Genomic DNA, 27,693 nt, shown 5'->3' with positions numbered 1-27,693 from the left:
AAAACTAAAAATACAATAAACAACAAATAATGCTAGACATATATCACAAGCGAGGACTATAATACTACGGCAAGTACAACGACCACCTTCAAGCCAAACCCCACGGAGCGCATCCTTCATCTATCCTCCTAACACACACATACCGCAGTCTCATATCTAAGGTCAGGTCCGCGATAAATATACCATACACAATAAGTAGAAAATTGTCACAAATTATAAGCATTGTACTATGTTAACCAAAATTACAAAGCATTTACTTTCCGAGGAACAGTAAGAATGAAGTTCCCAAAATTATAGCCAAGAAAATGGACTATTAATGAACTTCATTCTTAAGGTCCTATCAACAAAATTAGCATTAGCATTAAACCAACCAATAAAAAAAGGGAACCCTCTATCTTTCATGAGTTGATCTTACAGCAAAAAAGAGAACCAAAAAAGAAAGATCAGAGATTAGTTATGTATACACCCCATTGCTAGCTAGCTAAATGTCCCCATAATCCATGTTGTGTTGTGAGACCTATGTGTCATTCCACACGGTGAAAGTGGGGGCCGCACCGTGGCAAACGGCCATGGTGTTACTCCTCGAAGCAAGAGCCACAGGAACAGCTGTTGACATCCAATTGTTACAAGTCGACTCCTGGTGATCATATAGACTGGCCTTAATCGAACCGTTGGATGTTGATTGTTGAGAATTGTAGTAACCAAACAAGTTCTCATTCCCAAGTTGCAATTGCTTCACTTCATTCTCACCATAACCATTTGCTTGGCTCTGTTGATGGTTGCTTTCTTGATGAGGTATAATTGAACTCAAATGTGGCAACACAAATCCAACACCATGATTATTACCACCATTACTTGCATATCCAACACCTTGATGGTATGCAACACTATTGTGGTCCATTGAAGAATTATCCAAGCCCATTAGGTTGTGCAAAGCTGAATTGGTCTGCATGAAATTGTGACCATTCCCCAACTGAAGTGGATGAAAATCTTGATAACTTTGACTAGTCACATTAAGATGATCAGAAGAATCTTGTACTTCTTGCTTGCACCATACCCTTGGTTGGCTATAAGGGTAGCTATGCATCGCGCTCAATGGCTGAGCTTGCTGCAGCGCGATGTTAGGCCAGCAATGGCTCGCGCCATAGCTACCAACTGAACCACTCGTGATCAAATGAGTATTAACAATGTTCTCTTGGCTTGCTCTCTGATAATCCAACGCGATTTCACCCTGCTCAACATCCTTGAGACGCTTAGCTGCCCCTCCGATGGGCAACGTGCTGCTTTCAAGTATGCTTTTTACGTCGTATCGATTGATCTCAAAGTTGGTCACTGCATTTAGGCCACGAAATTTGATTGCTGCAATGTCATAAGCCTCAGCAGCTTCTTCTTGTGTACCTAACCAAACAAAAAAAAAAAAATTTAAAAATTTTTGAGACAAGGGAACAATTATTAGGAGGTACTTAAATAAATCCAACTATTTAGTAACCCGTTCAACCTGTCCAAATTTAAACGAGTTGGTTTGACTTGACTCAATAGATTGAACCCCCAATGACCCATATCGAGTCAAAATAGTATAACCAACCGGGTCAACATGCAATGCATAATCTAATGTTTTGACCCGTTCAAGTTTGACTCAGCCAGACCATTTTTTGTTTCTAAAAATAATAAAATGATTTTTAGAATTATGTTTTAATGGAAGGAGCACTTACTGAAAGTGCCAAGATAAAGATCCTTGTTTCCAGCAACTCTTCCAATTCTTGCTTGCCATCTTCCATGCTGGTGATGCCTATTTACATATATCACAAAATATATATATCAAAACTAAATGAGACAAACATTTTACCTTTATACATATTACGTGGAGAAACCAAAATTTTCACTAACAAAACGTCTATTAAAAGGCCAAAAAAGGAGTCTTTAAAAGTCTGATTCCGAAGCCAAAAAGGTCACATACATATGGCACCTAAGTTACATACGAAATGTAACTTGATTTTAAGAAATATTGTGAATGGAATCGAAACTATAGTCAGGTAGGGCCAAAGGGGTTCGATCAATGAGCTATTACATTCGAAATAAAAAAATAAAAAATCGCGCAATACCTTGTAACACCTCGATAAATCGATGCACCACGAGAGAAACCACTGCTCTTCCTATAACAATTTCAAACAAGAAAAATTATATTACATTATTATTTCTTACATTTAAATTCATGAAAAGTTTTCAACAATTAATTCTCTCTTAAATTTGCTTATGTAAAACTTTTAATATGTACCTTCGTAAAGATGCAACATATTCCTGTCTAGTCATATGCTTCATCTCCTCTAGCTCTTTTTCATAGCTGCTGATCTAAAAATTTTCAAAAAATAAATAAATTAATGTATGGAATAAAAACATAGAATTATAGAGACACTCGCGACTCCTGTGTAATAGCTCGCAAATCATACAGGTCATGCAATTTTCACTGAGCAAGGCAGCTTGGTGCGACTGAGAAGATATTGGCAAGGAATCGGAATTGATTCCTCACATCCATTATGGGATATATATCATCTGATACACCAACTCAATCACCCTTACGAGTGGAATAGATACAAATATTTGTAGTCCTACAAAGTAGACAAGTTTTGTAAATATAGAAAAAATATAAATGTAGTAATACATACTGGAAAATTAGTGGTAGTAGTGGGACCCCAGTATTTAAGTGCAGCTAAATCATAAGCCCGAGCTGCTTTTTCTTCCTTGTCATATCCACCTATATGAACATTTAAATGAAAGTACATTAGATAAACAAACATAAAAACTGAGGCATATTCAGAATTTAAAATTTACGCACTTTGAAAATGCATGTCATTGAATGTCCTGCTCGTTTTAATTACTGGGCTCACAGAGTCTAAAGTCTAAACAAAAGATTTGAAAACCAAAACACCTATATATATACTTACCGTCTAAAGAATTTCACAATGCATGTATAAAATACTATGTAGTAGTAACGTTTGTTATTTTCTGGATTAATAATCCACATTTTATTTGGATATAGTTGTGCATGTATAATGTATTTATCGTTTAGGTAACTTGGTAGCTAATGCAAAAATCTTTAGCAACTAAATAGTTTATTGGTATATAAAAGTTAAACTCAATGAAAATAACGGACTCACATTTTGTATACTATTATTTTTAAATGTGTATAAGCACAAGAAAATGATTAGAAGAAAGAAAAAATTATACAACTTACCCAAATAAACTGCAGCAAGTTTAGTGTTGAGTCCATGAACATATCACCATGAAATAGAATATAGAATAAGAAGAAGCACCCAAGTTTAGTAATTTGAAAATGAATAAATAAATAAATAAATAAATGAGAAAAAAAGAAAATATATACTTATAATATAAATAGTGGAAGACAAATGAAATATAATATAATATACCTTGCCTTCCTTTTCGAGTTTGTCCCTCTCTTCTACAACTATTATCCCACAAATGTGCCTCATATCTTCCAGTCCACCTATGCCTACACCAAAATATTTTACACTAAAAATATACATATAAAAAAAATGAACACTTAATATCAAAAATAAACCAAGAGAAAACAACAACATTACATTCAAAAAAATATATGTTCAAACAAGAGATTAGAAAAAGAGTTCTTTAAAATAAAACAAAAGTATCTCATTGAGTATATAATAGATCATTTCGTGCTTCTTACAGCAACAATATACTCAGTATAATCTAAAAAAGTATTTGATGTAAGAAGACCTTACGACTAACTATTAAGGAGCAAGAGAGGCTATTTTCAACAGACCCTTGGAAACATGCGGTGCCTTCTTGAATAGTTGAATATTAACAACCCCTTTGTAGAGCTAGGGATTCATTATTCAACCTTTTTTTTTAAACTAAACAAAAAAGATAATATAGGAGAAAAAAAGAAGCTAGAGGTAGGAATGAAATACAATGGAGAAAAGTCAAGTAATGGCAAACAGACTTGTTAACACAAAACAAATGAAACTTGAAACTATCCTATTGTATAACTTTTCGACAAAAAAATGTTCAACTGATCATCCTTCAATCTATATACTTACGCCATGAGGGGGGGATTACCTTGTTACACCTCTGTAGATAGAAGTTCTTTGGCCAAAAGTATCAATAGATTTCTTTGGCACTACTTCAATTGCACCACTTATTTGTCCATCAATAATACTACCATTATTCCCATTCACAATCTCTTGTTTGTTATTTTCAGATGAGCAACTATTCTCTCCACCACCACCACCGGTGCTCATAGAAAGCGACAACGATTGTGCATTACCACCACCACCCACGACCACCATAACACCCCCATTATCCTTCTTATCATCTTGACATGACGGGTTAGTGGTGGTCGTGGCCACGGTGGTGGTGTTAGGGTTATTTCTCAACCAATTCTTGATCATTGAAAGACCTATAATATTATTAGCGTTATTTTCGCTAATAATATTACTAGCGGGACTATAGTAAATACTATAGTCCCCGTTATTATTAGTATTATTGTTGTTGTTACTGCAAACTTGTTGAAGCTTTTGTTCACCAATACCAAGAAAGTTCTCTAACTTTGGTGGTTCTTGATTGTTTTCAAGGTGTTGACCATTGCATGAACCACCCATTAACATAGACATTTCTGATGTGGTCTTGTAGTTAGTATCATCAGTGTTCCAATCTGCATACAAAAACATGAAATCAAAAAAGAAAAAGAAAAAAAATCAAACTTAAGCAAAGGGTTAATATTTCTTTTCTACAAAATAAATCATCTACTATCAACCATTTTACGAGAAACTAGATTTGCACCATCAAATAGCGAAAGCTTAGTGCACCGAACTGTGTTTTTTCCCTAATATTTGTAACAATAATGGATCAAAATCCATTTTTTTGAAACAAAAAACCATTAATATCCTTGTATCTTTTTCTCCTTTCTATCATTTTTCTTTTGAAGAGTTAGGGTTTTAAGGCATGACCAAAGTGCAAGACGAGCACGACCGTCGTAACTTTATTTCAAGAAATGGTACCCAAAAAAAAAAAAAAAGGGACACAATTTATAACAGCATACCTTGTGATTGATGATGATGATTTCTGTTAAAAGCTTCAAAAATACCAAAAGGGGTATTATCATGAGGTACAACATTTAAAGAAGGAAGTACTACTGTCGATTCATGATGATGATGATGATGATGAGAAGTCATGAGATCAAAACATTCTTGATGTGAACTTTGTTGTGATGTGAGTACTTCTTCATGTGGTGAAAGTGAAAATCCAAGCCAGTTGTTCATTGAAGACATCAAAACAAAACTTTGGTTAAATTTTTTTTTTTTAAAAAAACACTATGGAATATTAATTTTTCTCACTAAAAGTTTCATGCATGAAGTTGTACTTGGTAATTAAAAGACTTATATAGAGTTCTTTGAAGCAGGGAGAAAAAAAGAAGAAGAATAGGAAGGGTCCAAAAAAAAAATATGAAGAGGATCATTTTTTCCAAAGCATAATGTGAAGATTTATATGAAATTCTAACTCAAGTTTTTTTACCCACCCACCCCCTTAGATACACTACCCCACCCCCACCCCCCTTCTCTCTCCATTTCTTGTTGGTCATAAATGGGGTGCCCTCTAAATGAGGGGCAGTGTTTTCTCTAATCCCAAAACATCTATAGGGTTCAAAATGAAGAACAAATATAGGGTTGATGAGGGGTAGGATTGTAAAAATCATCAACCAAAGCGTGTCTATAACATGGATAATTTTTGTTTGATTGTAGTTGTACTCTATGTTGATGGGACTCTAAAAAATGTGTGCTATTTTTGAAAGATTTGATATGGGTGTGACAACGTTTTTGGAGAGTCCGAACAACTTAAATTGTAAGTAACCTAACCTCTTCTTCTTTACCCTCAAAATAATATTCGTTTTTTGTGTGTATTGTAATTAATATTCTTACACTATCAGATTAAGGCAATTCAAAATATAATATATGACTTCATATAAAAGATATATTGATAGTATAACACCACTTTTAGTGTCAGCAAAATCGGATATAAAATCTAATTCAACATATTCGACATGAAATATATATATATATATATAGTAAAAGAATCTCTAATTCGTTGAAAAATATACTTGTTAAAATTCTATAGTTACATATAAACTGATAATTGATCTAGAGGTTCAAAAGTTATTTTGAGTTTCAACTCTCAATTACTATGTTTTGGTAACTACTATATATTTTGAATCCCTTATATATATTTATGGCTATATAAAATGAAATTAGTGTGAACTATGTCATTAATCCATTGTTAAATCGCTCGTAGCTAAAGGAATTTTATGTGCTCTGATTTCTGAATTTGTTGGTAATTTGTTAATTTCTATGTTTAATGGTATTTCATTGAGGTATATCAATATAACTTGAAATTTAATGCTGCTACGAAATTCTATACATATCAATGGAAAAATAAAAGAATAATAATCAAAAGTGCATACACGAGGACTAAATTAAAAAATTGTCTGAATTTGTATAGTCTGTTGTACGTATAATACTACTAATAGTTTATTTTGGCAACATCCTAATATTTTAGTTGTACTAATAACTAATATCTTATCCTTTTCTTATGTATAGTATATATCTAAAGATAGGGCAAAGTTGTATATATATATATATATAGTATGTTGAGAGACATCTTTTTGTTTCTTCTTTTTTATTTGACATTCGATATCTGATTTAGTACTTTGATTAATTTAGATTAACGTTACGTAAGTTTTCTTGAGATTTATTACTCGTACCCAAAAATTTCTTATTAAAAAGTGATGGATATTATTCATTTCACAACAATCCTGATTAATCAATATATCTTTTTCATTTTTCAAATCTTCGATCCCTTCAACGGGAAATTATTTTCTACGTACGTCCACCAAGAGAAATATGTATACGCTTTAGCTAATCTGTATTTTGAGTTTGTTATTCGGATTAATTAGTATTTATTTCTAAACACTTTTTATATAAGATTGATAGATTATGTATAACGCTAGCTTTCCCTAAGATATTGAAAATATGACTGTGTGACGTTATGTTTATACTTCATATTGGGTTGTATATTTTTGAAAATTTCCACCTTCTACTCCATTATTTCAAAAGTATATATGCATAAGCGAGATAACTATCTATTACCGTTCATCAATAATAAATATTAAATATCTTTGTTCATCAAAATTGCTATGAATAGTTATAAAGTTTAAGTTTTGTGCACTGTTAGTGTACAAATATTTTACAAAAATTTTTTTTTAAAAAAATTGAATAGCCGGTAATATCAAGTCAAGTTTATCTGACAGTGTAAATTATTTTATACACTAACGATGCATAAAATTTAAATTCATTGTTATATTAGCCTAACACATGGAGTGATGCATGTGCTCTGGGGGGGGCATGTGGTCTTTCGTAATCTTGAAACAAAAATATATTAATCTTATTTGAACATTATAATTCAAAGAGAGTATCCAAGTTGCATTCTTATTATACACATTTTTTTAACCTATATTATTGGCTTAACACATCTGCAACAACTTTATGAAAGTCATTCCTTGTTTCTGTATACCAAATCTCTTAATATATAATTTATTATTAGTAGTAATTAATAGGTATTTTACTTCTCTATTATTTGTGCTTGTCTCTCTCCCCTCCTTAATTAGCTACTTGTACTTATAAAGTAATGAGTTTAAGTCATATACGTGTATACAATTTTTATCAGGGTTTTAAGAAATGTGAATAAAAAATAAATGTATTTTGAGTAAATACCTTTTCATTTTGAATAGTTGTGACTTTTCCTACTATTATAATTTTTCCGGATATAAGTTTTGACTTTTTCGATAAGACATAATAAGCATCTCATACTACCTTTTCGTCGACTATAAATTCAGAGAATTTTTCTCAGTTTTCTAAAAAAAACTAATAAATATCGAGTTTTTGTCTTATTTATTAATGTTTTTGCGTTTGAGGAAGTCGTTGGCATTTGAGGTATCGTTACTCGAGTGATACGTATATTTGTTTTATTTTGGGAGGAAGTAATTGATCATATATAAGCCCCAGGCACAATGAAGGGATTAAATTCCGTAAAGATGCACAATAAATTTTATAAACTCGAATTTTGATTAATTTTTTTTTACTTTTCGCTTTTTCTATTAGTTTGCTTCGATTTTCTCGTTTACACAGGCTACCCACAAGTTTTACATTATCAAATCATTATAACTTATTACTATAGAATTTAGGATTAACATTTTATTTTTAAAATACCATATTTTTAAGAAGACTTATATATTGATTGTGTATATATAACCTAAATCCTTCTTCAAATGGCATATAAAAAATAATAATCATATGAACGTACCCTCTATGTAGTCAAAGATGACTTGATAGAAAGTGGTTTAAAAATAAAAATAAAACAAATTGCAAGCTGTGTTTCACTTAAACCAAGATCAGAATTATGTACTATGTACTAAGTACTACTCCCTCTGTCTCAAATTACTCGTTCCAAAATTTCTAATTTGATTTTTTATTTTATTTATTTTTTTCATGAATAAAAAAAATAATAAAATTTTATGTTTTACCCTTTGCATTAATTATTTTTTCTTCAGATTAAAATGTAAACATCATTTAATAAGAGTACTATGATTAACTAGCCATGTTATTAATTATTTTTGTTAATTAATGTGTTATCTCAATTTGAAACGGGTAATTTGGGATGGATGGGGTACTTAATATATAGAGTAATTAAAGTCTGCTTCATTAGTCAAGAATTTTGCTATATCTAGACATAAAAATTGTGTTGGACAATGTATTTAACTGTACTAAACCTAATAACTACTATCTCGACTCAACTTCTAATTATAATATCTTAATAATAATTATGTGTAATTCTTTTTTGAATAATTGTATAATACAAAATTTATTTACACCTTGAATATATAAAAGATTTGTGTGTGATGGTGCAAGAACACCTGTAGAGAGGAAAAAAAAAGATACCTCTGACAAAAAACCCACACGCATATGCTTGCTTATTCAAGGAATGTCAATTTACACTTTTTTTTTTAGTACATATATAATATTTTGAATCTCTTGATTTTCATATGTTTATTTATTTTTATTTTTTTGATAAAAGAGATGAAAAAAAAAAAAAAAAGATAGAGTATACATATCCAAACTTTACTCCTTCCTCTTGAACATAAAAAGACTATTTTCGAAAGACGGAAAAAATATTGACTTCAAACACTGCTATAAATGTTTTCTCACTTCTCACTTATGAGTTTGTGTATATTCAATAGCCGTTTGATCATGAAAATTATTTTAAAAAAAAATAAATTATTTCACTTTAGTGAAAGAAGTGAAAGCAAGATGTGTTTGATCATGAAAATTTTAAATACAATTTTGAAATTGTATTTGAAAAAGTGAAAACAAGTACTTCTCTCACAAAATTTCAAAAACAACTTTAATTTATATTCATGGCTAAACATAGCTTCAACTCCAATTTCAAAAAATTATAATTTTCATGGTCAAATGATAACTGAGCATATTATGTTCTGATTATTATATTCGATACTTGCATTAAGATTCAATTAAATCCTGATTCACATTAAAAAAAAAAACAAAAAAGAAGAACAGCTCCCTAACAAAGATAATTTCATTAACAATGCAGGACCCTCATCTTTTTCTCTCCACACCTATATATATCTCAACTCAATTTATTTATTCACTCAATAATAATAATAACAATAATAATAATAATAATTTAGCAGTTGGACATAAGTCATATCAATGTCAGAAATCCTCTTCATTTTCCCCTCCCTCTCTCTCTATATATATCTGTCCACTGTCACACCCCTTAACCTAGCCAACCCACTACTTTTAATTTAATTATTTAATTATTTTTTCTCTTTTTTAAAACCCATAACTTTCTCACATTCTTTTGTCATAAACAAAAAATATTCATTATTCTATGTTTGTCATAATCATCAAACTGCTCCCCCGCTACAAATGGGAGACTTTTTTTTTTTTTTTCTCCCCTTCTTTTAATGAAAAAAAAAGATATACTTATAATGATAATTCATTTGCATGAGACTGACACTTTTTGTAGTTCACCTTTTATTACTACTACTACTATACTATACTATACTATACTACTATTATTCTCCTTTTTAAATTTTATTATTATGCCAATTCATTTCACAGAGTACACAGTCTTTGACACGTGGCAGTTTAGGAGGATTTTGAAAAATACAGTATGGTATATTAATAAAGCTCGTGGCGGAGTCTGGATTGACACTAAGGGGTTCACAAATAAATATACGAACTAATAAAAAGGGGTTCGATATCTACTATAAATACATAAAAAATAATTCTAACCATGTATATATAGTATAGTTTTTCATCGAAAGAGATTTGGATGAATCTCCTACCTTATATGTAGCTTCGCCCATGAATTAAAGCTCCTACTAGTTATGCATGGTCTTGGACAATGGCGGAATCAGAATTTTCATTGACGGAGTTCAGAAGTAAATATACGGATTAGTTAAAGGGAGTTCAACATCTACTATATATACATAAATATATTTTTGAACATGTAAAAATAGTATAATTTTCCGACAAAGGAGATTCGAATGAACCTCTTGAATTCAATCAGGCTCCACCATTGGTCTTGAAAAAGACCGAATTATAAATTTTGTTATACATAATTTTACTTTTTATTTCTGTAAGAGATTATTTTTTAGGATTTATCAGTTATTTCGAGGCTTTTGCTTCAATAATAGGAGGATATAAGCTTGAAATTAGAAATTTAGCAAAATTCAGTAATGTTGACTTTTTTCTGTTTTTCTTTTTGACTTTGGTGTAACGAAAGAAAAATAAAATAAGGGAGTTGATTTACAAAGCGAGATTATAATTGAGTTGCGAAAACTTATGAAAAAATATTTTATATTTGAAGCAAATTTTTTTGGCTGAAAAATCTTTTTTCCTAATTGCTTGAGAACAATTTGTAGGAGATTCTCTGAAAGAATTACATAATTAAGTGACATTTGGAGGGGTGCGCGGATTTAATAATAGGTATAATAGATTTAGTAGGTTTCTAGTGAATCTATTTTTATTAGTGCGTGGATATTTTTTAAATTTTGTTTCAATATCTTTTAATAATTTACTTTTTTCATAAGATATATTCATTAATTATTTTATCCTGTAGTAATTGCAGAGTTACAAATTTCTGTATAATAATTTATCCTATCTGTGCTATAATGTATATCTAATTCTAGATTCTCAATGTTATTTATTATCTTGTGTTGTTCTTCTCGTAGTGAGTTTTTTAAACTATATAGACTATCACATGTACTTTTATCTAAATTTTCTAAAGTTTTTTCTATCCATATTAATTTTTCTTTTAGATTTTCTATTATTTTTCTAATTCGGTTTCTATAATTAATTTCATTATTTAGATTTTCTTGATTTTCTCTAGTTTGTCTAATATATTCTAACATTTTTTAATCTGAATAATATCCTTCTGGGTAAATTTTTTCGTATAACTGTTCTAGACAATTTGTAGTTTCAATTTCATAGTTTATTACTTTTTTTAATATTATTTTCTTAATATCTATTATTTCTATATCTTTGAGTATATATAAGATTAAAACTTTAAGATAATATAGATAATCTATCTTTTAAAATTGGTTTTATTATAGTGTTTTGTAGTTGTTTGTTTTAGCCTTAGTAGTTTTTGCATATTTTTATTAAGAAATTTTATATCTTTATTTTTCATGTATTTATCTATATTTATTTTTATCTGTTTTTCTAGTAACTGCATATTTTTTTTTTATATCTTTTTCTAAAAATTTTATGTAACTTATCATCGTAAATATTTGTAAGAGTAGTTAGGTAGATATGGTATATAATTTACTCTAGTCATATAATATTTACCAAAAGCTTTTTCTAATATGATTTTTCTTATATCTGCTACTTTTATATTTCTAAGTGCATACAAAATAAGTATCTTGAATTTATCTACCATCACATCAGATATATTATCATTCATTTTCATAAAATTGCTTTTTTCAAAATATTCCCTTCAACCATGTACATAAAATATAGTCATCTTAGCTTACTATATACTAGATTATTCTTAAATAATATGTTCTTCTGTCACTATTAACATGGTAATCCGGATACTTTTTCCCTTAAACAGCGCCTCTACTCTGGTTACTCCCCGCCACGGCTTCTTGCCTCATTGGTTTCACCTTTAGGATGGCATAGTCCTTAGGGACATTTCTCCGTTTCCTCTTTGTTAATAAACTTCTTAACATATTATTCTTCGAATAATTCTACTATAAAGTAACTAATATGAATTTATTTTATCATACCATGATTGTTGGGAATTATGAAATTAGCTATTCATAATCATAAATAGATATACCTGTTCGGGTAGCTTTGATATTTCTGAGTTTTGTTGCTCCATAGCTTTTTCCATTGAAATATGTTTATCTAATTAACTGAGTAAAATATTTTTTTGTGGATTGGAGAGAGCAAAGTGCTTCAACGCATGAAGGCTTGCCTTTGCAATGCCTTCTGCCTTTGATATATATAGAATGAGAATTTACAAGTTTTTACATTCACGTGTTTTTAATTCTTAAAACTAAGAAACAAAAGTCAACAAAAGTGGCCATAATGGCCTAACCTACTCTACCCTAAGGAAAAGTCCTAAATGTGTAAGAAAGTAAATAATTGCTTTACATTATCTTGTCGTAAGAAAATATCTTCCGTTGATTTGTTGTCGTATCTGCTCCATTATTGCTCTGTATCTGCTCCATTATTGCTCTGTATCTGCTCCATTATTTATCTGCTCCATTATTGTTCTTTTATCTTATCTTTCCAGCTGACATTTTGTTTTCTTTATTCTAGATGTACCTCTGGAATAATATTATCTTCTCCATTGCACCTCGAACATTGGTGGTCTGGATATTTATGTCCAATTATTTTACAGTATCTTGTTAACAGTCCTTCTGAAATAAATCCCTTTTTTATTGCTCTCGCGGTAGATTGTTTTTCTGGGTTAAGTAGCGTCATTATCCATTGTCTTACGTCTTCCATATCTGCTTGTAGTAGCTCTTTTGAATTTGAATATATCATTTGATGATCTCTTGAATAGTAGCTCCATATTGGGTTTCCGTTAGCATAGTTATTTGCTAGTTCTTGAATGATCGTAGCTAGTCCAATAAGTCTTTTATTTGCATAAAAATCTGGTATCTCGATTCTAGGTATCTCTGGTTGTTGCGAAATATCTTCTGGTATAATCATATCTCTTGTTAATCCTATCTTTACAACTTGTATAACTGGTTTTATTTCATCATATAATATCTCTGCTGGTGCAGTATAACACTTTATATAAAATAAATTTCCTTTTGTTATTCTTTTATAGGTAGTGAATATCTTGTATAATTCCTCCATAGCTGTTAGCTCTTCTCCGTCTTGGGTATATATGGTATTTAGTAGTCCGTAGTCAAAACAGGTTTTAACTAGGCTTGGGTTAGTTTTGGGTAGTGCGATTAATTTATTGTATCCTTGTAGTTTTTGGGTTATATAATTGGTATTTGGTTCTTTGATGTCTGTAGCTCTGGGGTTATGGTTTAGAAAGGTTTGTACTCTGTATATATTTTCTATGTATTTCTGGGCGGTGTAGTTGTATACTTTTTTGTCTTGGTTTAGGCTATCTCGGTATGTGTTAACTTGTGGGGGTATGAATAAATGGTCTTTTTGTGTTTTTGGGGTAAATGGTTTTTCAAATATTTTGTTCATATTTGCATTCTGGTATCTTGGCCTATTAACTCCTTTGCTTTTACCTGCAGAAGTAGATTGATAAATGTTATGGGTTTTATGGAGTGTCCCAACGTCTCCTTCTAGCTCTGGATTTTTAATGTCTTCCGATCGACATAGCTCTGCACACTGCTGAGTTAGCTGATTTGTAGCTATAGACTTCAGTTTATCTTCATTAGTCTTTAGCTTTTCTATCTCATTACCCATACTGTCCACTTTCATTGAAAGCGTAGTTAAGGTATTAAGTATTTTTTCTAGAGTATCTTCCTCTACTAGTTCAGTCTGTGTAGCTTTGTCTTGATATGTAATCTGCAATAACATTTTTGTTAGTACTGATCACTTCAATTGTAAATGTGAAATTTAATATATTTAAAACTAGTCTTCGGATCTCTTTTGTTGTAACTGAATTTTGTATTTTCTTTGTTAACCACCAGCGTACCTGTGTATTATCTGTTCGTACAATAAATTTGTTATATACAATATATGGCTCAAATGCTAATAAACATTTATATAATGAACATAATTCTTTCCTATTTATTTCCCATTTTATTTCTGTCTCGTTGAACGTACCTGAGTAGTATCTACAATGGTGTTCTATTTTTTCTGCTTCATATCGATATTTAAGTACTCCTCCGTAACTATATTCACTTGCATCTGCTTCTACTATATATATAAATTTTTTATTTTCATCTGGAAATTGCAATTTTGGTAATTCTCTACAAAGTAATTTTATTTTTTGAACTTGTTTTTTATCTTTTTCATCATAATTATATTCTATATCCTTTTTTAATTTTTTCTGTAGTGGTTTTAAGGTTTCTGCTAATTTTGGAATATATTCTCTTACTTGGTTTACTAATCCTAAAAATGATTGTAATTTCTTTTTTGTATCTAATTCTTCTTTTGAATTTATTATTTTTTGTACTATATGTTGTTGCATTTTTACTCCACTTTTATCTATTTGTATTCCTAAAAATTCTATCTGGTTTTTCATAATTTCAGCTTTCTTTTTGCTTAGACTTATTCCTGATTTTTCTATTATATCTGTGAACTGTTCTAATAATTTTGAATGTTCTTCTTTAGTTTTTGAATATAATAATATATCATCTATGTATACTATGCAATTAGATAATTGTTTAAAATAATTATCCATAAAATGTTGATATCTACCTGGTGCATTTTTATATCCAAATGGTATCAGAGCTAAGCAATTTAAACAATACGGAAGAGATATATATATTAGAGTTAGAATATACATGTTAGAGTTAAAATTCGATTTAGAGTTAAAAAAAAAATTTACCTACAAAAATATTAAATTAATTATGCGAAGACCATTTAAAAATAGAGAAGCTTTTAGAAAAATTAAAAAATCTTTAATTAGTAATTATTCAGAATATATAAATCTAAATAAAACAAAAGAAAATCCACAAAAACTAGCCTACTTAATTACATTAATATCTAGTATTGAATCGCAATTAATAACACATTTAAAATTTAGAAGAATGAAACATATACCACATAATTATGATAAAATTAGATTTAGATATCCACCGAGATATTATAAATATAATTTAAAATGAATAAAATACAACGATATAAAGAATTAAAACAAATTATCTCTGAAAAACGAAAAGAATTAAAAATAAGAATAGAAAGACTACATTATAATATATTTGCCGGAGTTAGTAAAAATTCAATAAATACACAAAAAGATGAAATATCAAAATTAGAATCACAAATAGATAGTTTAGAATATGTATATCAACATGACCTATTCACAATAAAATGAATAAAGAAGAATTTATAATAGATGAAAAAATATATGAAAACTACGAAGGATCAAAAATAAAAATAGTATTTTCTAATCTAGGACGAAGATATAAGAAAATAGGTGAACATTTATATCTAATGTTAGAAAAAGAAGAATTAAAATTAGAAGATAAATTAACAGCAATGGTAAGAATAGAAAAAGAAAATGAAGAGATAGATAGGAAAAAGGAAATAGAAAAAATAAAACAACAAACTACGGAAGAAATACGAAAAATAGAAGAAACCAAAAATAATAGAATTGCTGAATTAGAAAAAGAATTACAAATGTTAAAAGAACTGTATGAACAAAGACAAAAAGAAAAAGAAGAAAAAGATAGAGAACAGAAATTACTAAATGAGATAAATCAATTTAAGGAAAAATTAGAAATAAAAAATGAAGAATTAGAAATAAATAATATAGATATTGAAGAGACAGATAATTATGAGTCCGAAGATAGTGAAACATACACAAAAATACTAACAAATACAAAAAATTTAGAAATCAATGAAGAACAAAAAATTAATGAGGAAAACTTAGAAAATACCCAAACAGAAATAAATACTCTTGATAAAAAAGAAAATGAAAATATAATCCCTAAAACAACAGAAATAAGAAAACCTGTATACCATAAGAATAAGTTTAAAAAATATAATGAATATGATAAATGGATACCAAAACAAATAGTGAATAAAAATTATAACTTTTTAGATCTAGACTGTGTAATAGATACAAAAAAAACAACACAATTATGGATAGGATATATGACAAAACAATTATTAGATAATAATATAAATATAACAGATGCACCAGAATATATAGAAAAAACACTAATAGGATCAGTAAAACTATGGTTTGCAAATCTAACCGAAAATAGCAAAAAAGTATTAAGAACTAATAAACCTATAGAAGGAACATCATCGACAACAAAACTAACACCTATAGAATTATTAAAAAAATATGAAACAGCTATAAAAGATGAATTTGGTAGTACGACAACAATCGAAGAAGAACAAAATGAAGAAAGAGATATGAATAGAAATTTAATGTTAAAATTAGCAATATGTAATATGTGTTATATAGATGAATATACTTGCGCATTTAAAGAATATTATTACAAATGAGCATATAGTATAGAAGAAAGTAAAGAAATAAGAAAATTATATTTTAATAAATTACCCGAGCCATTTAGTTCGAAAATAATAAAAAGTTGGGAAGAAGCAAAAATAGTAGATACGCTAGGAGCAAGAATAAAATATTTACAACAATGGTATAGAAACTTATGTGAAAAATATAGAGAAGAATTAAGAATGGAAAAAACATTAATAAGAAATTTAGCTTGTTGCAAAAATAAAATAGCACCCCAATTTGGATGCGAAGAAAGATATTATAAGAAAAGAAAAATACATAAGAACTATAAGAAATATAAAAAATCAAAATATAAATATAAGAAACCAAGAAAAAGATATTATGTAAAAAATTATAAACATAAAAGACCATATAGAAAGAAGAAATCTATAAAAGAATGTACTTGTTATAATTGTGGAAAGTTAGGACATTTAGCTAGAGATTGTAAATTACCTAAAAATCCAAAAAATAAACAAATATCAGAAATAAAAATAGATAATACCGAATATATGCAGATAGATTATATAGATTATGAATTAGAAAGTGAAGATAGTATATATGAAATTTCAGAAAACGAAACAGATAATGAAATAGATAGCGAAATAGATGAATCAAATGACTGAAGAAGATATAAAAATAATAACAAAGAAAGAATATTTAAATGATGAAGGAACGGAACAAAAAATAATATTTGACAGTAATATATTTGATGAAATAAAAGGAAAAGAATTAGATTTAAGTGTAGAAAAAATATTTAAAATACCAACAATAAAAAATATTTTTACTAGGAAAAAAGATGAATATTATGTAGTATGTCAGAAAGAACATGTAATAGATTGCAGATATGCAAAAGGAAAAGCTAGTATACCATTAGTAACAAAAAGAATAATTAATAAAGAAATAAATGATATAAAAAGTAAAGGAGATCCAATAAAATATGTACACCTTGGAGGTACAGAAATATTAATAAAAACATGTTTTAGAGAAGGAATAGATACACCAATAGAATTATATTTAGCAGACGATAGAATTATAAAACCTATAAAAAAAAGCATAATAACTGCCGTAAAAGGAAATCTAATATACCAAAAATTTAAATTTATAATAAGTGCAAACTATTCAGTAGCAATAACAGATAGGAATATAGATAAATCACTAGTATTATATTGGAAAATATCAGGAATAGAGTTAACCCCAGGAAGTAAAATATTTACAGCAAGATGTAAAAATCTATATGTATTAACAACAGAACATAAAATAACAGAAAAAAATAAGATTAACAAAATACAAATAGAAAGCCCATTCGAACAAATAGTAAAAACAATAGATTATAATGATTATACCTATAGAGACATAGATACAGAAGAAAATTTAGAAATAGTAAATGATAGAATAAGTACAACGAAAAGAATAGCTAATGAAAAGCCAGAATCATCAAGCTCATCAAAAAGAACAAGTTATGAAACAAATTCAATAAGTAATTTAAACCAATATTACATAACGGGAAAAAAAAATGAAAAAGAATATTTAATACTTTTGAACACAGGACAAGAAGAAAATCATATAGCAAAATATCTAGTAAAAAATGAAGAAATAAAAACTGACAATGATATATGCCCAGATCTACCACGAAGTTTAATAAATAATAAAAATATAGCAGAAAAAGAAATAATATTAGGAGTTAGAAAAATAAAAATAGAATTTGAAGTAAAGGAAGAAATGCAAAAAGCAGATATAATATTAGGAATAAAATGGTTAGAATAAGTAAAACCATATAATATAGAACATACACAACTAACCTTAACATATAACAAAGAAAAGATATTCTTAAAAAGAGCCTTAACATGAAATGAAGATATATGTATTAATGAAGATAGTAGTAGAAGGATATTACAGTAGATATTATACGCCTATGATAGATACAGGAGCAGAAGCTAATTTATGTAGATATAATTGCTTACCAGAAAACAAATGGGATAAACTAAAAACACCAATAATAGTTAAAGGATTTAATAATGAAGGAGGCTTAATTACTTATAAAGCTAAAAATGTAAAAATACAAGTATGGGATAAGATATTAACAATAGAAGAAATTTATAACTATGAATTAACATCAAAAGATATACTTTTAGGAATGCCATTTTTAGATAAATTACACCCACATATAATAACCAAAACAGACTGGTGGTTTACAACACCATGCAAACAAAAAGTAAGAGCAAAAAGAGTTAATAATAAAATAAGAAAGAAAACTGATTGGATAAAAGGAAGTGAAAAAATTACACAAAAGTTAGAAAATACAAACAATACTGAAGATACAGTAGAACTAGTAGTATTTTCGATAAATAAAACAGAAATAACTATATTTTCAATAAATAAAATAGAAATAATTCAGAAAAAATTAGAACAATTATATAGTGAAGATCCATTAAAAGGATGGGAAAAACACAAAACTACTATAAAAATTGAATTAATAGATAAGAATAGCATAATAACACAAAAACCATTAACATATAATTTTGATGATTTAAAAGAATTTAAAATGCACATAGATGAATTATTAGAAAAACAATATATACAAAAAAGTAATAGTAAACATAACAGTCCAGCATTTATACTAAATAAACATAGTGAACAAAAAAGAGGAAAAAGTAGGATGGTTATTGACTATAGAAATTTAAACGCAAAAACTATAACATATAATTATCCGATACCAAATAAGATATTAAAAATAAGACAAATCCAAGGATATAATTATTTCAGCAAATTTGACTGTAAATCAGGATTTTACCACCTAAAGCTAGAAGAAGAATCTAGAGAATTAACCGCATTTACGGTACCACAAGGATTTTAATCCCATTTATTAGGCTAAATCAAAATGTTTTAATAGGATGTGATTCAGAGCAATTTTCTGTTTTGATAGGTTTGCATTAGCAATTGATTCTTAGCCTTTTTTTATTTGTCTTGGTGATGGATATGTTGACGTAGCATATTCAAGGGGAGGTACCTTGATATATGTTATTTGCTGATAATGTGGTATTGATTGACAAAATTCGGGGAGGAGTTAATGATAAGTTAGAGATTTGGAGACAAACCTTTGAGTCTAAAGAATTTCGGTTGAGCAGGATCAAAATGGAGTACTTGGAGTGTAAGTTTAGTGATATGTCGCAGGAGGCTGACGTGGTTGTGAAGCTGGACTCTCAAGCATTCAGAGGAGCGAGAGTTTCAAGTATCTGGGGTCTATGATTCAGGACAATGGCGAGATTGATGAAGATGTAACGCATCGTATTAGGGCAGGGTGGTTGAAATGGAGACTTGCTTTGAGAGTTTTATGTGATAAGAAGGTGCCCCCGGAGCTTAAAGATAAGTCCGACCGGCTATATTGTATGGAGCGGAGTGTTGTCCAATTAAGAACTCATATATCCAGAAGTTGAAGGTGACGGAGATGAGGATGTTGCGATGAATGTGTGGCCATACCAGGAAAGATAGGGTGAGGAATGAGATAATTCGGGAGAAGGTGGGGGTGGCTTAGGTGGAGGACAAGATGCGAGAAGTGCGGTTACGTTGGTTCGGGCAAGTGATAAGGAGGGATTCTAATGCTCCAGTGCAGAAGTGTGAGTCACTGACTTTGGATGATTTTAGGCGCGGTAGAAGTAGGCTGAAGAAATATTGAAGGGAGGTGATTAGGCATGATATGGAGCAGTGTCAGTTGACGGAGGACATAACCCTTGATAGGTTCGGATGAACCCCCTTCGTCGAAAAATTATACTGTTTTTACAAGGTCAAAAAATATTTTTATGTATATATAATAGATGTTGAACCTCCTTCGACTAGTCCGTATATTTACTTCTGAACCCCTTCAGTGAAAATTCTGGCTCTGCCACCGTTGATAGGAAGGTGTGGAGGATGCGGATTAGGGTAGAGGGTTAGGGGTTGAGAGCGTTTCTTTATTTGTGTTTGAAGTTTCTTGTTCGTGGGTGTTGAGTAATGTCTATGTTTTCGGTTAGATAGTTTTTTAGTAGTATCTGGTGGATGTTATATTACCTTGTGAAAATTGGTGTTGGTTTATTTGCATAATGTACTCGTCTATACACATTTATGTTTTGTGATTAGCTATATTGTTAGCGGTTCTAAGCCGGGGGTCTATCGGAAACAACCTCTCTACTTCTTCGGAGGTAGTGGTATGGTCTACGTACACTCTATCCTCCCCAGACCCTATCATGTGGGAACACACTGGGTATTAATCTATTTAACTAATTGATTAATCAAAAAGAAAGAAAAGAAGAAGAATTAATCTCTTCGTTCTATTTTAGTTGGACACATTTTATTTTATGCGGTAATTAAGAAATCATATAAGTCGGATAATAAATTTTACTAAAAATTACACAAATACATAACTTATGTTTTCAATATTACAAAAAATGTCAACTCCCTAAATATATTACAAAAATCCCAACATATACACAGAATGCTATGTATATATCGGCTATGTTATGTATATTAATAGGGAGAGAGAGTAAAAGTAATTAAAAAAGTAGGAGATGGTGTAATTACTCCCAAAAGGGTTGGTATTTATGTTATTTATACTAAATTTTATTATTGTATTCTTTACCGATATTAATGATATTCATTGAACATAAAAATGAACATTGAATATGTAATTATTTACATTTTAAAAATATATATACTATTAGTTCTAGGGTTATAGTGACAAAAAAAAGTTAATTATTTCTACCATACCATGATTTACTAAGTGATCAACTAAAATGGAACATACATTTATTTTTAGTGAGATGACTAATTAAAATAGGACAGAGTAATTAATTAATTAATTAAAATTAAACAAAATACAAAATTAACGAGTGAGTGTGTATCCCTAAATGAGGACATTAACCCTTGTCTTATGGCTGTTGGTTTAATTTAATCCTGAACAATTAGGGACAATTTGGAAGAAAATCTTGATTAATTCTTAAGGAATTTTCATTTTCTCTTTCTACCTTTATGTGTATCTAATTATTTCTTATTTTATTCTCTTTCTTTCAAATGCATAAACAACAGATTTGACTCAATTAACTATTGTTTCAAGTGAGAGTGTTTAAAAATAAAAAGTTCCATCACTTCCACGGTTTCATTTTACTTGATCATTTTGCTAAAATACATTTTTTATTCGATTTTACTTATCACATTTTAATTTATCAAACTAATTAAGAAAAATAATTAATAATATAACTATTTTACCATAATATCCAATGGTGGATCCACCTTGAATACAGGGGTTCATCCAAACTCCCTTCAGCAAAAAATTATGCTATTTTTATACTATTTTTACATGATCAGAATTTTTTTTTATGTATATATATATAGTAGATAGTGAACCCCCTTCGACTAGTCGTATGTTTACTTCTGAATCCTTCAATGAAAATTCTGGCTCCGTCACTGATAGTACCCCTATTAAATCATTAATAATTAATGCTAAGGACAAAATAGAAAAAAAGAGATATGATATGTCCAAAATGATAAGTAAAAGTAGAAATTCAATTAGAAAATTAGTGACTTGTAAAAGCAAACGGAAGAAGTATATATCTATTTTAATTTTACTTGTTCAATTTATAATATTAAAAAAAGTTTATCAATTTCTTATAATATTACTTATATCATTAAATGACTACATAAAGTATCAATACTCAATTAAAATTTTTAAAGTATAATTAAGTAAAATTATTTTGATAAATAATTTTAAAGGAATATACTTGTGGCTAGAGGTAGTTTATTTTATCAAAATAATTTTTTAATAAATATTTTCTTTTAAAGGAATATTTTTTTCCTCAATTTTTTGCTTTATTGTTTTTTTCAATTTGTCTTAGAATCTCAGTTTCGTTTTTTGTCCTTTGTATGATGCACATTATAATATGTATTTCTATCATGCCAGCTGACTATATTGGCTAAATATACGATTTAAATTTCATTAGTTAATGTTATCTTCAAATTTAATTTTGAAAATGATATTAAAAAAATTTTCATTTCATTATACATAAGTAAATTAGTTTATTCATAAAATTGTCATAGTAGAGGTGATAGCTAGTCTTCTCTATTCTTTTGTTAAATGTACTACTTCCGTCTTCAATTAATAGTCATGATTTTTAAAATAATTATCTCAAAATTTAATATTAGATTAATTATTTTTTTAATTTATAGGGTGGTGATTAGGCATGATATGAAACAGTTACAGTTTACGGAGGACATGACCCTTGATAGAAAGGTGTGGAGGATGCGCATTAGGGTAAAGGGTTAGGGGTTGAGAGGGCGACGGTCGCAGTAGGGGGCTTTCCTTATTTGTGATTGAAGTTTCTTGTTCGTGGATTGTGTGTTGTGTATGATTTCCGATATATAGTTTCAGTAGTATCTTGTGACACTAGTATTATCTTGTGGCTAGCGGTAGTTTATTTTGCCTGTATAAGTTTATATGTATTTATGTTTTGTTGCTATATTGTTATTGGTTCTAAGCCGGGGGTCTATCGAAAATAATATCTCTACTTCTCCTGAGGTAGTGGTATGATCTGCGTACACTCTACCCTCCCCAGACCCCACTAAATGGGAATACATTGGGTATGTTATTGTTATATCTTTAATATTAATTATTCTTGAAAACTACTAATACTTCAATAGTCAATACAACGAATATATTCAATGAAGAGGGATTGTTCTTAATTAAGATATAAATGTGAGTAAGATTATCAACAAACACTCTTACTTAATGCTTTTTAAGGCACTTCTAAAAAATAAATACGATAAATAATTTAAGACGGAGGACATACTAAATTTTACTTTATGATTTTTCCCATTTAATCAATTCTTTCAAACAAGTTTTTATAGATATCTAGTCGAGAGTCACTTTCAGTGTGCATGAGAATTATAATGGTTTCAATTGTGAAATCCATTATTAGCAAATTAATTGAACTTAGATCATGATTAATGCATAATTAATTAGTTAATTTTTGATGCACACCTACTAGCTATAGAAATCTATGGATGTGGACACATAGATGATCCAATGAATTTGAGTTTGTATAACTATGCACACATTTCGAGGTTCGAGCCTTGAATATGAAGTCGTCTCCAAAAAAAGTACTATTTGATTTCTTATCGTAAAATTTATTAATATGAGTTCAAATTTAATAAAAAAAACTATGTGCACCCATCGGCTCAAATTGATATATGTAAAAGTCACTAAAATGCTAACAAATATTTAGCTTCGAACCTTAAATTTAAAAGTAAAATGAATTTAGTACTGAAATATGTAAAAATTGAATTCATCAAATTAAAATTCTGAATTCGCGTGATTCCCCCCCTCATTTTCACCAACTTGCTCTAACCTATTATTGTAGCAAGATACTTGAGAAATTCACTAATGCATCCACTAAACTTTGAAACATATTCTAATTAGCATAGTTATTTTTTAGTTCTTTTTCTTTAGTAATTAAGTAGTATTTAATATGACCTTCGTTAGCTCTTACTTGTTCAATATACATAAATATATTTTTATGTTTATGAGATTTTTTATTTCATATTGTACTCTCAATATTAATCACTTAATTTCTACCCAATCATTTATCGCGATCTAATACTATACGTCAATAAATATGGATATTGTAACAAAATACACATATTAATCATTATTTTCTTCGTTCCATTTTATGTGTCGTCATTTTTTTTTATGACATTATCCTCATTTTATCCTTACAGGATCCACTTAATAAGAAAAGACAATTAAAAAGTAAACATTAAAGTGACATTAAGAGGGACAATTTTATAAACTTTACAAAGTCATCATTTATTTCTTACTCCGTGTTTCGTCAAATAACGACACATAAAATGAGATGGAAGAAATATATTTTAAGAAAGTGCAAAGTCGAACATGAACAAGTAAAATTTAGAAAGTATATACATTTTGGACGCGAATTTAACTTATGCAATGACACTGTAAAAGTAGCTATCGAGGACACCATTTAAGGGTCGTAGAGGAATGATAGTTACTTATTCATCATTCTTAATTAGAGATCCCTAGTTTGACTCATGGGTGTGGTGTCTATTAAGGAGCGTTTCATTTTTAAGGCAAAAAACTTTTAACACGAATTCAAATTTAATCAGATCCTAAATGAAAAAATTACGGCGGGGTGGGTGGGTGAGGGGGGTGACTAGCATCTCGAAGGATGTAAAAACTCAACAGCAAAGTTTGACCGTGAAGAAAGGGAATCAAAAGACGGTAAAAAACACATGGTGCCAACCCTAAATTAATTTTTTAAATTTCTTGTTTATTTTAAACAAACTTTAATTTTTCTGTTTGTAGTATTTGATTATAATTATTAAAAGCCTGCTGTAAATAATTAAATTAAGTTAAATAAATGTATCTCGGTAACATAATCATAATCATGCCTCAAACTTTGCCTCCATGTGTAAATAGGAGTAAATTATGACTTTTGACCTATTTCATTTGACTAACCCTAGTTTTACTTGAACAATGAGTTTTCACCACTACATCCCGCTTCAAATTATCTATCGTGATTTTTAAAAATAAATATTTAAATTATTTTTTATTTTAAAATTTTAATGTAAAATTAATTAAAATTTTTCTTTCTACTCTTACTAATAATTGTTCTTGAAAATTATAAATACCTCAGTTGTATGAAATGACACATAAAAAAGTAAACATTCAATAAGATATACGATCACATTTTAATATGTAAATAAGCATAAAATAATCATTCTCTTCCTAATTAATGTTTTTCTTTAAAGGTGCATAAAAGATTAATATAAAAAAATGTTTTGTAAATATTTTTTGAAAGCTTGGTCAAGCATAAATTTACGCTCTAATATTGTCAAAAAAAAATCTCAAATTAGTTAATCAAACATAAATTACTACTCTTTAAAATTAATAAAAGTTACTTTTCAAATTAAGCAGATTTTGAAGAGTTAATTTGTTTTTTCTCCCATTTCCACTCTCTTTTAATGGTCGGTTAGTTAAATAATTAAACTAAAGAGAATGCTAGTCTACTGTTTTTAATTATTTATTTAGGGGGTGTTTACACGTACAAATATGTTAATAATAAATATTTATACTGTCACAGCAGAATATATTGAAACTGGATTCTATTATTCAAACATCTCTGACTGAGTGTATCCAAAGTCTCTTTTTTTTTTTTTTCAATTTTCTTTCTTCTTTTGTATTTCTTTATAATTAGTCCACGTGTACTTTAAAAAAAATTATTTGATGTTTGATATTTATTTTGGAGTCCGACTAATTGAATGTGTGCTGGAAAGTCTTATATCGGGGATAAACTAAGTAAGGTGACCGATATCTAAGGCAATTTTGCACGCAAGACTCAAACTGGAGATTTTTAGTTAAAGAGGAAAGAATACTTATCAATCCGCTAAAGTCAGAATAATTGATAAAAGTAAAAATGTAAAGTTTATGAATGTAATTTTAAAGGTTCATAAATGTTAAATTCATTATATTTTAATTAATAGCTACCTTTGGTAAAGCATGAGGTTCAATTGACTTTCTTTCTTAAAAAAATAACATTGTATATGAATAAAAACCATATTGAATCCCTTTGATATGTTTGTCTTAGTGTGACAAATTCTACCATTGTCCAAAAAATAAAAAATAGGGTTGGTTGTTGGTGCCTAGCTTAGCTATATGGGTAAAATTGATCCATCAAAATAGCCAAAATGTATGTAAATTGATCTGAATATTTATTTTAAAAAAAACAGTCTAATATATTAATCTTCCGTTATGCGTGATGTTTGGAAAAGGGTCAAATCATAAGGTTCAATAATATAAACCTTTATTCTGCAACAACATCGACATACACAATATATTCCCACAAAATAGTGTCTGAAAAAAAAACTATTTCCACAAATTTCATGACATCAACATTAACATTCCTAGTTACGTCAAGACTTCCTTTGTCGATCTAAACACATAGTCCAAATATATAAATAACATAAAATAAAACAAGAGTCACACAGAAATAAGACTGGTGCCTATGGGCAGTAGTGGCGGAGCCAAAATATTCATTAAGGGGGTTTAAAAGTGCACACATAAACTAGCTGAACATATAATATATATACATAAAAAGTAATTTAACCGTGTATAATTAATGTAATTTTTGGCCTAAGCGGACTCGGATGAATCCCTGGATATATGCTAGACATGGTATTGAAGAGCACTGGTGTGGTACATATGCATTACATGGCTAAATACTGAGTGTTCAGATGGGCCATATCAAACCCCATGACCGAAGAGAAGAATATAAACTGATTGTATTGTTTCAATAAATGACTTAAGGTGTGTACAGTCAATTAATACTCAACTGTGGTGAGTCTTTTTCTCTTCATTCTTTAGCCTTGCAGCAGATCTGGTGGATGCAGACTGATAATAATATCGTACGTGTTCATCTGAATCTAGTACTTTCAATATTGTAAGGAATAGGAAAAAAGTATTTTCGACGCGGAATATAATTTTATATGTAAAAAATCTTAAAATTTGCAAATAAGTAGTATTAGTGAATCCAGAATTTTTAGTGAGTACAAAATAATTTTCCTTAGAAGGTGGTTCACTACTTCCACTTGTCCCCTCCCATGATTAATATGTATGTACATAGAGAAAAGAGGCGGAGTCAGGATTTCAAGTAAGGAGGTTCAATATTCAAAGAAAACTAAGTTGAAGGTAGCTCAACACCTACTATAACCACATATAAATAATTTCAATCATATATAAATAGTATATTTTTCCGTCGAAGGGTTCAGACGAACCCCTAAAGAGAGATGACTCCGTCTCTGCATATAACTTTCAAAATATGCATAATATATGAAAGTGTCATTTAACTAGGCCTCAACTGGCATATCTAT

At 29.0% G+C, this 27,693-nt stretch overlaps 1 protein-coding gene across 1 annotated transcript; it reads right to left on the bottom strand.

Moving 5' to 3' along the window:
• Positions 1-374: 374 nt before the first annotated feature.
• LOC107850650 (AP2-like ethylene-responsive transcription factor AIL1) lies at positions 375-5,495 on the bottom strand. Its single transcript, XM_016695330.2, has 9 exons — positions 5,078-5,495; positions 4,096-4,690; positions 3,426-3,508; positions 3,233-3,241; positions 2,664-2,752; positions 2,276-2,349; positions 2,103-2,153; positions 1,713-1,789; positions 375-1,398 (listed from the first exon to the last, which is right to left on the bottom strand). Exons 1-9 carry the CDS (start codon positions 5,304-5,306, stop codon positions 518-520), a joined length of 2,088 nt encoding a protein of 695 aa, XP_016550816.2. The 5' UTR covers positions 5,307-5,495; the 3' UTR covers positions 375-517.
• Positions 5,496-27,693: the final 22,198 nt, after the last annotated feature.

The sequence above is a fragment of the Capsicum annuum genome, chromosome 12, assembly GCF_002878395.1.
Source record: "Capsicum annuum cultivar UCD-10X-F1 chromosome 12, UCD10Xv1.1, whole genome shotgun sequence".
NCBI lineage: Eukaryota > Viridiplantae > Streptophyta > Magnoliopsida > Solanales > Solanaceae > Capsicum > Capsicum annuum.
The sequence above is the reverse complement of the archived record's forward strand: the minus strand, read 5'-3'. Positions and strand labels throughout refer to the sequence as shown.